The sequence below is a fragment of the Crinia signifera genome, chromosome 19, assembly GCF_055691185.1.
Source record: "Crinia signifera chromosome 19, ASM5569118v1, whole genome shotgun sequence".
NCBI lineage: Eukaryota > Metazoa > Chordata > Amphibia > Anura > Myobatrachidae > Crinia > Crinia signifera.
This window is the reverse complement of record NC_139226.1, coordinates 57519076-57532872: the sequence shown is the minus strand read 5'-3', so window position 1 is coordinate 57532872 and position 13797 is coordinate 57519076. Positions and strand designations below refer to the sequence as shown.

At 45.7% G+C, this 13797-nt stretch overlaps 1 protein-coding gene across 2 annotated transcripts in view; it reads left to right on the top strand.

Annotated features, from left to right (window-relative positions):
• Positions 1 to 13797, top strand: part of LOC146042570 (BAR/IMD domain-containing adapter protein 2-like) — a 168756-nt gene that overhangs the window by 21408 nt on the left and 133551 nt on the right. For both annotated transcript variants that reach the window (XM_083162625.1, XM_083162624.1), the window contains exon 2: positions 7384 to 7594. In XM_083162625.1, coding sequence (XP_083018751.1) covers positions 7547 to 7594 — 48 coding nt within the window. In that variant the 5' untranslated portion in view covers positions 7384 to 7546. The remainder of the gene's footprint in view (positions 1 to 7383; positions 7595 to 13797) is intronic.

Sequence of the window (13797 nt, the reverse complement as noted above, 5' to 3'; positions counted from 1 at the left end):
GGGCACTTTGCCATCAGAGTGTCCACACCGGCCAGAGAAGTGGTGGTGAGACTTCCCAGCGTTAGGTTGTGCCTTAGTCGGATGGGACGTCTCAGTCGTCACCATGTTAATATCAGTCAGTTGGGGCGTTTAAGTCACCGCCATTTTATTGCCAGTCCTTTACGAAGAAGGGGTCATACCACGTAATAAATATACATATGACCTTTAAAACTAATTGCTTTGGTGTCCGTGTCTTTATTGTGTCAGCGTCAGTTATTCATAGTTAAGCTAGCTTTAAGTGTGTTTTAAGGTTCAAGCTAAATAAATGTATAGATGCCTTATAGATAAATACCTAATAGCTAATTCATGCGAGAATGGATTTAAATCCATATTATCCAGTCTGCATTACAGCTAACGTATGTATACATTTACACTAACATTAGTTTCCACTTAGAAATAGGAAATTAATAAGACTGCACCCCATCAATGAGCGGATAACTGTTCTATTGATGTGATGCACTGTCCTTACATTACCACACTGCATTGTGAGATTGCATAATAGCTTGTTCCAAGTACATTCCCTGAAGCTATGACTTCTTCCTGCTGATCGCACCCGTCCTCCCGATCCCTTCCTATAGAGATATCATTAATCACCAAAGTATCATCATTATTAGGTTACTCAGCGAAACTTTACCAGCAGGAATGTGATGACTAACTTTAGGAGTAGTTGGTAAACCGTCACATGTGGCACTGGAAGACACTGCAAAAGCAGTCATAATACTACCATCATTGTCACCCCAGCAGAGCTGCAATCGGGGCTTGTCAAAGAATTTCAGCCATGGGGGTAACAACCAAAAAGCAAACTAATTTTTCCAAAAAGCAAATTAACTAAATTATCATCATCATCACCAACCTCGCAATCTGCATGCGATTTTGACTATATAGTCAGAATCTCAAAAATCCAAAGACTAAATATAGTATAAATGGCACTATAATGGAAACTACTGAGGAAGAGAGGGATCTAGGTGTGACTATTTCAGGGGACTTAAAAGCAAGTAGGCAATGTAACAAAGCAATGAAGAAGGCAAGTCAGATGCTTGGTTGCATAGGCGAATCTAGGGGGTGGTCCGGGGGTGCACAGGGGGAAGGGGCTTTCCAACGAGCCCAGCCCCGTGTCTCTAGCCCCCTGGGAACCGGAGATACGGCCAGGCAAAGCTGGAACGTTTTCCCTATAGAATAACATGGGACCCACTAATTCCAACCCCCACCCAGTTCAACGGCTGCCAGTTCCCCCTTCGGCATTAATGAAGCTCGAGGTTGATCTCAGTCGAACCCAAATCGCTGGGCCCTCAATGTGATACAAGGCTGGATCCATATGGGTTAATTGGTTCCAGGGATATTGAGGTTAAACCGTTTTTTTTTTTTCATTTCTTAAATGTAATTTCATGACTATTTATGTTTTTTGAGGGCAGATTTCTCTGGAACCAAACAGCCCAGTTTCATGGGACCAAAATCATTCAGAGCCAACTCAAAAGTTCTTCAATATGATACTGGTCTCATGTAAATGGGTCAGTTGGTTCCGAAGATATAGCTGGTTGGTTAAAGGGGTGTAGGAAGAGGGGAGTGGTTGTCTCTCCCCCTCATACCAGAAAATGCAGGGACTAGGCTGGTGTATAAGGGGTCAGCCTGGGAATGTCCCTGCATGATCCTGGGACCATATTCCCGGGAAAATCCCTGCATTTTCTATTGTGAAAGGGGTATTATTTCAAACAGCCGTGACCTGCAGTGCTCTGAATACAGCCGGGCAGCCCCCTGCTCTCTGCCCAGCTGTCAATGACTGTCACCCCTGCAGTTTATGCTCCAATTCTTCTCCACGCTTTCACCTCAGCCCGCCCCCCCCCCTTTAATCGGGAAGCGGTCATCTATTAGAATGAACTTAGGTCTACAGTCATTAGGTCGACCCCACTAGGTCGACTGGCAGGAAGGTCGACCTGACTTAAGGTCGACATGGGCCAAGGTCGACATGGGCCAAGGTCGACATGACTTAAGGTCGAATTTGCATAAAGGTCGACATGAGGAAGGTCGACTGGTCATAAGGTCGACATGGGTTTTTCACTGTTTTTTGAGCCGACATGTGCCGACAGGCGGTATTTCATGCCCTACCATCCACTAGGGCCTGGTGGGAGAATAAAATAGTGTGCCGAGCGCAGCGAGGCACCGTGTCCGAAGCATTGCGAGCGAAGCGAGCGATGCAAGGGTCCGATTCTCATTGCCAACTGTGTCCATGTCGACTGTGTCGACATTCGGATAAAAAAACAGTGAAAAACCCATGTCGATCTTATGACCAGTCGACCTTCCTCATGTCGACCTTTATGCAAATTCGTCCTTAAGTCATGTCGACCTTGGCCCATGTCGACCTTAAGTCAGGTCGACCTTCCTGCCAGTCGACCTAGTGGGGTCGACCTAATGACTGTAGACCTAAGTTCATTCTGACAGATGTCCCGATTCCCTTTAATCATGTGCGGCATCATGTGTAATGGGTACTATGGTGTGCGGCATCATGTGTAATGGGTACTATGGTGTGCGGCATCATGTGTAATGGGTACTATGGTGTGCGGCATCATGTGTAATGGGTACTATGGTGTGCGGCATCATGTGTAATGGGTACTATGGTGTGCGGCATCATGTGTAATGGGTACTATGGTGCCATCAAGCAAGAACCCTCTAGCAATGAGCACGTAGGTAAGCAGCACTTATGTGGCAAATATGTAATGGGCATTACAGTTTGATATGTATGTAATGGGCATCATGATGTGTGGCACAATGTGTAATGGGCATTATGGTGTGTGGCCTTATGTGTAATTGGCATTACGGCGTGTGGCTTTATGTGTAATGGGTATTACGGAGTTTGCTAAAATGTGTAATGGGCATTACTGTGTATGGTCTAAAGTGTAATACCACACCCCTTTTTGTGATGCCACGCCTCCTTCCCATGAGGCCACGCCCCCTTTTGCCGCGCGGCTACGCCGCGCAAAGGTTCCCCTACTATTATACAAAAGCAAAAAATTCCACCTTTGGCGCTGTACGACTTAAAGCTGCAGGAGACTATAATGGTGGTCACCGGACCACACTAGATAGACAGAAAAATACAAAAGGAATAGTCTCACTTTGCGCTGATAGTACTGTCCCAACAAAATGGGTATGAGTCCACATTGAAAAATCTTGGGAGAGAACTACTGGAAATTACGTGGACTCATACCCATTTTGTTGGGACAGTACTATCAGCGCAAAGTGAGACTATTCCTTTTGTATTTTTCCCCTGCTATTATGTCTACATCTGGGACCACCCATTACCATAATTCTAGATTCGCCTATGCTTGGTTGCATAGGAAGAGGTATCAGCAGTAGAAAGAAAGAAGTAATAATGGCACTGTATAGGTTATTGGTACGACCTCATCTAGAGTACTGTGTTCAGTTCTGGAGGCCATACAGATGGGGACGGTTTTATCTTTGCTGGCGAACCACCAGCAGCATGCTGCTGGCGATCCGCCAGCAACACGGCGCTCCATAGGACTGAGACGCGCGTGCGTCCCCCGTGCACGCGCGTCTCAGTGGCGGGGCGGCGAGGCGGACACAATACTGTCCGCCTCCCGCTCGATAGTGCTGGGGGGGGACCCGAGGAGGCTGCGGGGGGGTGCGGTCGCCCGGTCACCTCGTGCGCGCGCGTCCCCTTCCGGCATACAGATGGGGGGATGCAGGTGATGGCGACGCCATCGCCATCACCTGCAAAGATGAATCCCGATACATCTGTATCTCCAGAAGGATATAAATACATTAGAGACTGTACAAAGAAGGGCAACTAAAATGGTGCATGGCCTACATCACAAAACGTACCAGGAAAGACTAAAAGATCTTAATATGTATACTTTGAAGCAGAGAAGGGAAAGGGGGGACATGATAGAAACTTTCAAATATATCAAGGGTTTTAACCAGGTACAGGTGGGAGACATTCTTCACAGAAAGAGGAGCAGCAGAACACGAGGACATGCACTGAAACTAGAGGGAGGAAGATTCAGGGGAAATGTGAGGAAGAATTACTTCACGGAAAGAGTAGTAGATAAGTGGAATAGCCTACCATCAGAGGTGGTAGACGCAAATACAGTAGTACAATTTAAACATGCTTGGGATAAGCATATTGATATCCTTACAAAAAAATAAGGATCAAATATGGTTTGAGGTAACATGTTTAAAAAAGGGGCAGACTATATGGGCCAAGTGGTTCTTATCTGCCGTCAAATTCTATGTTTCTATCTCATGCTAATTGTACCCGTGTGTACACACCATTAGTGCTCTATATATGGCCCTCATACCTCCCCTCCATGACTCTCATTGCACCTAGAGAACAGATATATATTTTGTGGGCACTTTCACACTGTCCAAAATGACTTCTTGTTTGGGTCCATTTATACATAGGGGCGAGGTGTAATAGGGTGTGATTTTTAGACAGCTAAAAATTCGCACCACGTCACATTTCTTGAAGTCCGTGGTCGCGTTCCTTGTTTTTAATTGTTTTAACCCTTGAATTGCCCTACTGGACAAGGAGACCGACCTGCAGGGGAGCGTGGCAAGGTGAGTATATGTATCTTTGTGTGTGTGAATGTGTGTATGATATTAAACTAGTACGAGCCGGCCTTTTAATCTCTGCATGTTGGGACTTTTGGTCTCCAAGTCCTTGTATGCGGGGGAGGCTTGCTGGGACTTGTAGTTCCACAGCACAACCCAATGTTTATTACATTTTCCATTTATTACAACTATCAGCTCGCCATCCACAGTCCAGGAGTGCCAGGGACAGCTCCAGGCTTCAACCCAGGATGGGTGAATCTTGGGGATCGGACACCTTTATTGGGGAGGTCCCCACTCCCCCAGGCACCATGTCCAGGTCTGACCAACTTGGCTAATAATGCTTTGGCCAGGGGAGCTCGTATAAAGTGTCCCCCAGCTGTGGCATCACACTGCTGACTGTTGGAGCCCAGTGTTGGGTTCCGAAACATGGGGGACTCCTAGTCTTTTTTCCCCCATATTTTTGGAACCAGGACTGGTCCAAGAGCCTAGTGCTCTTTTTTTTTAATATAGTGGGACCCCAACACTTTGTTCCCCTGTATTTGACTGGCTCAAAGAGCCTGGAGCTGGGTTTTTTTTTTTTACATTTACACACTTTTACAGACAGAACCATCTACAGATTTCAGACCTGTGCCTGGTTCTGGCAAAATCACCTGCCAGAACAAGGTCTATTGTTCTGGTGATTTTTGGTCATGTTTAGGGTGCGATTTTGATGTTTCCATTAGAAAACATCTGGATGCCATTCTAAGTGTGCATTTTTTGGTTACGGCAAAACGTGCGATTTTTACAGCAGATCTTGCAACCAACCAATTTTCCTATTTAGATTTTTGCTATGAATGTCATATGAATGATTTCTATTACTGTACATTAATTATAATATTTAACTATAATTTGTAATTATTTACCCCTGAAGAAATCTGTTTGTGGATGAAAAGTGCAGGGTGTCTGGTGCTTTGTCCAAACACTAAAAGGGATCCTGCCAGCTCACATCCGTAAAGGTGCCCACACACTACAGTGAATTTTCGCGCAAATCATAAGCAATCGCAAATGATCACGATCTGATGGATCTTTTCATCTTACTTGCTGCAGGGAAGATCAGAAGATGCAGCTAAAGATCTATAGGACTCGGGTATTTGGGTCTTTGTGTGTTTTGGTATTTGGGCGCTCGGGTGTTTGGGCGCGCTCAGGTGCGTTCAGGCCTTTCCTGCTGTGTTCAGGTGCTCAGTTGTTCGGGTGAGTTTGGGCACATTCAAATGCCTGGGTGCTCGGGCACTTGGGCATGCTTGCGTGGTTGGGTATTTGGGAGTTGGTGCACTCGGGTGCATTTGTGCACTCAGGTGTTCGGGCACGTTCACGTTCGGGCAAGGTTCTGGCGTTCAGGGATTCGGGTGTGTTTGGCTAAGTTCGGGCACGTTCGGGCGCTCATGGATTTGGGTGTTCTGGTGTGCTTGGGTGCATTTGAATGCTCGGGTATCTGGGATCTTGGGCACGTTCGCGCAGTCGGGTATATTGGAGTTCTGGCTCTTGGCCGTGTTTGCACGCTTGGATGTTCCCATGATTGGGCGATTTGGTGCATTCAGGCGCTCGGGCATGTCCGGATGCGCTAGGGTGCATTTGAATACTTAGGTATTTGGGTGCTTGGGCACGTTTGCAAAGTCGGGTATTTGGGACATCGGGTGCACGGATGCATTCGGGCGAGTTCAGGTGATTAATAACCAGATTAACTGAGGTACATTTTTTTAAATACTGCGCTTTTTTTCTGCAATGCTGATACTTATTCCAGTGTCTGCTGCTGATGCAGGTATATGTACCCCGTACTTTTCCTCTATTGTATTCAAATGTAAGCCACTGTTTTGCTTATTCCGTTATGTATTCTGATATTGGGCACTGCAGATCCCTTGTGGCGCCATATAAATAAAGGATAATAATAATCCACGTATTTTTCGACTTTAGAAATGTTTCCGACAGTCGGAACAATTTTGGAAAAACATTGAATAGGTGGAATGTTAATTCAATCTATTCTAGGGGGAAACTGAATATCGCCAGGGATTGAATACCCCCCTAAATATATATATATATTTTACGTGTGTTTGTATGTATGTATGTATGTATGTATGTGTGTATGTATGTATGTGTGTATGTATGTATGTATGTATGTATGTATGTGTGTGTGTGTGTGTGTGTGTGTTGCTTAAGACTCAAGAAACAGTTAACACCAGGAGCGTACTTGTGTTCATAATTATTATATAAATATGCATATTTTAAGGTAACACTGTACCTTTGCAAAACCCATCCCTGCCAATGTTATGCATGTGGCTTACAAAAGTACATAGCTCGCAGGAGACAAGTACCCTCTTGTAGAAAAGTCCATTCAGGGAAAAATCTGAAATAATTCCTTAAACAGAGCTTCATTCATGACTGCAGGGTGCAGAACTCTAGTTAAGAGCCTTGTTCAGGATTATACTGGTGTTTACAGTCTCATGTCTCCTAGTTACTCACAGGGGAAACTACTGTGTGTCAGGCAGGACTCAGGAGGAAGATGAAAGACACTGCGGATGAAGTGAAAAGGTTTTAAGGTTAAGAGAGACCCTCTTTAAAGTCTCTCCCAGATGTCTTGAGAGTCTGTGCCCCTCCCTTTCTGTCATGCAGAACCCTCCCTTTATGCAGAACGTGTTAGCTGGGTGACAGCAGAGCACAATCCTTATTGGCTGGAAGTTTTGATTCTGAGCTGCAGAACTTTTGTCTCAGGGCTGATTTCATCCTCCCATCCTGTTTCCTCCCCAGGCCCCTCTCTCCCTCCCACAGCCAACCTTCCACACTGGTCAGTGGTCAACATCACAGATACAACTTGTCTTCCATCTCCAGGGATCCGGCCCCAAAACTGGATTCTCTCCTGTGTCTTCCACCCAGATTCCATGTGAACAGTAACAGCACATAGCCAAGCAACATGTCCAGGTCCGATGAGGTGAACAGGCTGACAGAGAATGTATACAGAGTAAGTACACTATGAAGTATTCTGCATACCTTTCATTCTTGTGTCTGTTTGTAATGTATTGTGTGTACCCTGCATCCACTCACTGTACTTGCATGCATCTGCTAATGCTTTATTGCACTATATAATGGTATTTACTGTTGGGGTGCTGAGTGGGGTTCTAGCTAAAGGCTGGCTGCTATTCACAAAAGAAGCCACAAAATCAGTTGTTAATAGAGAAATACAGGCAAAAATGAGTCAATATTAATGAGGGAGATTATTAACCTTCATTATTTCAAAAGGATCCAAATTTTGCAAAATACTCTTAAGTCTCTCATTCATAATTTATTTGTTTTTATTTACAGTTTGTTTGTTTATTTGTTTGTTTATCAGATATTTATATAGTGCCTACTGATTACACAGCACTTTACACAGAATATGTCATTATTTCCCCCACAAATACTGTATAGTTGATGCAGACCAGGGGAACCCCAACATAGTGGCATGACGTCCATGTTTTTTGTGCCCCCAGTCCGACCCGCGGGGGTAAAGGTCCAGCGCTGACTCTAACATGTACTGAGCAGAATGATTGGGGCAGACTAATTATCATCTGCTAATAGTGGCATTGTTCACCCTTCACTGCTGTCCACTTAACCCTTCTGCCACATTGCGTGGGGGGAAGGGAGCTATTATCATTGTAATCTGCCAATAAAAAGGTTCCTCACATAAGCACAATTGTAGATATAGTTTAGAACATACGTCATACATGTCATCTTAATCTACAGACAACGTCGATGATTTAATTGATAATGTACCGGTTGTGTGTTCCGCAGCCTCTGCGTGCGCACGCTCAGGCACATCAATGCTAGTTGTGTTTTCCCAGCACTGTCTGAGACTGTTCTATAGCTTTTTCTGGGCCTCATCTTGGCTAATGTGTCTCTGGGTGTCTGCTATGTTTAATTTTAAGGCTAGCCAAAAGAAAAAGGTTGGCTCCCAGAAATAACAGATGTGAAAAGGTCTGTTTAACATCAACTCCAACTACAAATAAATTAATAGAATAAGTATGCCATATATGATGTGTATTTCTTCATAATCATAGCACTATCACACAGCATTGTTTCTTAAAATGAGCAGATGATAATTGCATTATTAATAATAATAATAATAATAATAATAATAATAATGTGGGCACGCACATTAGAATTTAGTTATTTATTTGCTTATTTATAGAATTCTTTAGGATATTTGTTTATTTTTGGGGGGTTGCTGATCACTGTGTTAGTCCTGGTAACAGTGACCATAAATCACAGCTCCTGTGGTCTTTGTCTCCCCAGCACTGCTGCCTGGACACAATGCCTGTGTTTGCTAGGTTGCAAGAATACAGAACATCCACCATATGCTGTGTGCTGATTTTACCATTGCTCTTTGACTTAACAGCAGTAAATGGGTCAGTGTCTTCCAGACACTATGCCATAAAATGGTAAAAACTTTAATTCCCCCAGCCAGACATCGGGGCCTATTCAGGCCTGTTCAGATCCGTCCCTGTCTCCGATGGTGGTGGTTTGCGCTTGTGCATTGGCGCTAAAGCCTTTGGAGACTTGTCAGGGTGTTTGCACATTGATTGGCAGCCAGGGGGCGTACCGGGGGGGGGGGGGGGGCACACAGTGTTTCAATGCGTGTGCCCACAAAAATGGTGGGTACGCCTATAGAAACGCTGTGCGGGCCCCATGGAACGTAGTCTGGCCTGCTCGGTGCGGGCGCATGACATCAGTGAACGCCCCCAATTCTGATAAAACCGTACAGCAGAAAATAAGTCCCGGACTACTTCTGCTGCGATAGGAGGTGAAGTAATTCGATGGTGAGCAACTATCCAATGATTTCTCCTCTGTGAGGGTGATTGCGAGCGGATCCATAAGCATACACATATGCTCGTAGTGAGGGGATCCAGCCGTCAGGGTACTGAATGGGGTCAATCATTTTACTTGTCATTTGTAGCCCACTAATCCGCTATTCACATAATGACAGCTGTAAGAAGTTCTATCAGCTGCAGATGACAGTCCTGAGTTATTAAATGTTTAGTTTAATGCAGGGATGGGGAACCTTCGCCCCTCCAGCTGTTGTCAAACTACACATCCCAGCATGCCCTGCTACAGTTTTGCTAGTTGGCCATGCCAATACTGTTGCAGGGCATGCTGGGATGTGTAGTTCAACAACAGCTGGAGGGCAGAAGGTTCCCTATCCCTGGTTTAAAGCTACATTTAATGCTGTTTGTTTGCTTTGTAGAATGTTTTTTGTTGTCTGATAAACCTTCTTCACGTTTTATAGGACAGGGACTTCTACTGAAGATGGGATGTTGCCCATAGCAACCTATTAGATTATTTTTATTTATTTAGCTCCTTCTAGAAGATAATAGATAGCATCTGATTGGTTGCCCATAGCAACATCCCATATTCAATAGAACTCCCATCTTAGTAAAATGACCCCTTTGTTCTCAGATCTAGTTTAGTTTTGTAGTAATTACCATTTTATTATAATTCATCTAAATCAGGGTTGCCGACCCTCCCGGAATTTCCGGGAGTCTCCCGAAAATTGGGACCCCCTCTCGGCCCCCCAGAAGGGTGGGCAACCCTCCCGGATTCAGGGGGGACCCCCGCTGTCCCCCGGATCGCGGCATTAAAATGCCGCAATCCTCGGGTCTCAGAGGAGGGGGCGGAGCTAAAACATCACAATCGCGTCATTTTAGCCCGCCCCCTCCACGGAGATCCGTGAATTCCCTGCTTTACCAGCATGGGGGCGTGGCTTAGTGATGTCCCACGTAAGCCACGCCCCCTGAGCGGCTGCCGAAACTCTCCTCTCCGGGCTTTTCCCGGAGAGGAGAATCTTAAAGTCGGCAACCCTGATCTAAATATTACTCTTAACAGAGAATATAGGAAACCAGAACTCCAAGAAGAAATCAATTTAAATATGTGGAGAACATAAAACATCCACACAGACAGCGCCCTGATTGTAATTAACCTTTTGATCCTAGTGTGGTTAGGCAACAATGCTAACTACTGTGCCACTGTGCATTCCTAACAGATAGCAATAGCTTCCACTACTTATGCACATTGTGGCTGTAACAGCCAAATTGACTTTGATCAGACCCAGAGGATTGGACTGATGTCAGTCAGGACTCATGGAAAATTTGAGCAGCTGATTATTGTCAGTGCGGCCAATTCCAATAACCCCATAAGTTATTTTTGTTCTCCTCTAGCATGAGCACCTGTCCAGGATTTACTCAACCTGGCTGGATATGTGTGATAAAGATCCAGGGCCAGATATGGCCCACATGTGTTTTCGGCTGATTCCACTGAAATGCCTTACATACAATTATTAAACAACTTTGCGGAAATTGTTTGTCATCATTTGGCGTTTTTAGGCTGTGTCATTCCGTGTAGAAATACTGGGATTAATTCAGATGTGGTTGGAGCAGCTTTGTCCATTGTAAAGAATTGATTATTAGTGCTTTGTGCATGTAAAGCATATGCTCTGAGGATGTGTGAACTGGTCATGTGACAAAGGATGGCATCAGACTGACATTGATTGACAGTCTGTTGTCTGGGATGGAGAGGGGACGGACACAGTCTTTGTTTCAATATCTTCAACAGAGAATCGATCCTGGCCTCTGGGTAGCAGCTACAGGGTATACAGATGGAGCCGCTTTCACCTGAGCAACTCCCATCGGGCCGTCCGCCAACCCGCACTTTCACCAGCCGGAGAACGGGGCAAGCGCACATCGGAGACGCTCACGCGCCATATTTGCTCCAATAGACGAGCGAGCCTGTGAGATGCTCATGCGTCCAAGTTCACTGGCCTGCCCTCCACCAGCAGCCGCCAGATTCTGATATCTTGCACGCTAGAGGTAAGGGGTAGAGTGTCTCCATCTGTAAGTAAGAACTGGAACCGGACGTCTGACCGGACTAGCTCCATTCCATACTTGCCGTTCCGGGAGGGTCCTGCAAATCGGGTCCCCCTTCTGGCCCCCCCGGAATGTGGGCAAGCCTCCTGCATCACCACCGCAGCCTCCGCTACCCCCTCTGTCCCTTCCTAGTAGTATAAATTCACGAATTTCGCGGGTCTGCAGGAGGTGACGGGAGTAAAATTCTGCAAATCGCATCATTGGTGACATCAGCCCCATCCCACCCCCGAAACGTAGCCTCGTCCCGCCCCCTTTCACTCCTCTCCGAACTTCTCGTGGAGAGGAGTTAAAAAAATGTAGGCAGGTATGCTCCATTTATCACTGTCATTCTGGAGCTTGTAGTGTCCGTCCAGGGGAAGGTGGTGCCCGTAGGGTGAGTGTCCCATCGGTGGTGGGACACCTGTCATAAGGGAGAGGAGTAAGGAGAGAGCATGCAGAGTCTGTAATCTCCCCTTCCGCATGTCCTCTGCGAAAGCTGCCACAGGCACCCCCCCCATACGGGACTCCCCCCGGACATGCACCACTCTGGATCAGACACTACAAGCTCCAGAGTTATGCTATGCAGAGTTTGATGGGTCTGTTCCAGTTAGGGTTTTACTTAGTCCCGTAGCTACAGTGGCTGGCTTCCCCCAATCCATGGGTCATGGGTGATGGAGATGATCTGATACTGTGGGCCTTATTCTAGTTCACTCTTTCTGACAGAATCCTTCTTAGATGGACAAAACCATGTTCACTGCAGGGGGGCAGATGTAAAATTTGCAGAGAGAATTAGATTTGGGTGAGTTATTTTGTTTCTGTGCAGGGTAAATACTGGCTGCTTTATATTTACATTGCAATATAGATCTCACTTTGAAGTAAAACCCCACCCTAATCTAATTCTCTCTGCACAAGTTACATCTGCCCCACCTGCAGTGCACATGGTTTTGTCCATCTAAAAAGGATTTAGTCAGAAAGAGTGAACTAGAATAAGGCCCTGTGTCCTAGGCTAGGACTCAGTTCGGATCAGTAATGCAGCAAGCGTGCTGCCTCCTACTGTATTACCATATTCATGTCATCACATATGATAGTGTAGATCGCTGCACTTTATTACAATCGTGAATAAGCTAGCTCTTGTGAAAAAGCTCATTATCACTGCCACTAGATGGGGGTATTATGAAAACAGACCAAAGCAGCAGGCATTCACATCTGCATCATAGATCAGAACCTTGCTTTGTAGAATTGAATCTTCATAAATAGGAAACATCTTCATAAAATTAAAATAGCTCTGAATACAGCTGGTTATATAGTGTTCATTCTAGCACCCGTCATATTTGAAAGCCCATGCAGTTCCTCTTCCCTGCCTGGGGTGTCGCTGTCTGCTGTGGTGTTTCTAGCACAGGTCTAGTTTGCATATCAGTGCTGATATACAGACCACACTGTGCTACAAGCACTACAGCAGACAGCGACACCCCAGGCAGGGAAGAGGAACTGTATGGGTTTTCAAATATGGCGGGTGCTAGAATGAACACTATTATATATGTTGGCTAAAAAACCCACAAACAAAACAAATAACAAGCGCAACCTGCATATAATATATCTTTCTAAAAACCTAGTAAATCTGCAGCCTATCTGAGAAATGTAAGCATTCACTTTGCCAAGGCAGGGCTCAGACACTGAGATTAGTTCTGGGAGATGGAACAGTGTATCACTGTTCCCACAGTGTTGGCCTTAAGGCTCTTCTGCAAGTGCATTACAAAGATGTGTAGTGTGCAGTGGATGTTACAGTATTTAGTCTATGCAAGGCCACTGCAAGATAAGTAACCTCATGAGCCCGGAACAGGAATAAATATACATAACTAAAACAAAACCGTCACGTCAGAGATAAATTAGAATTTCTATGTATTTCGAGTGATTTATGTTGATATGGTTTTGCATACCTCCCAACTGTCCCTATTTTCGCGGGACCGTCCTGTTTTTTGGGGAGGTTGGTTGCAAACCCCTCCTGGGGCCGGCTGTGCCCCACCGTGTGTGTGTGTGTGGGAGGGGGGGGGCAGTTGGGAGCCCCCCTGCTAAGCAGAGCAGCAGGTAATAGACACTGTGCACATGCGCAAAGTGTCTGTTCACTGCAGAAAGGAGATGGAGGCTTGGCCATCCCCCCAACAGTAGCAAAAATGGGGGCATGGCCTTGTGAGAGCGCCGTGGGTATTGGCCACGCCACCTGACCAGGAGACCACGCCCCCTTATTCTGATGTGTACCTGTGTCCCTCCTCCACTGCCACCAATGTTGGAA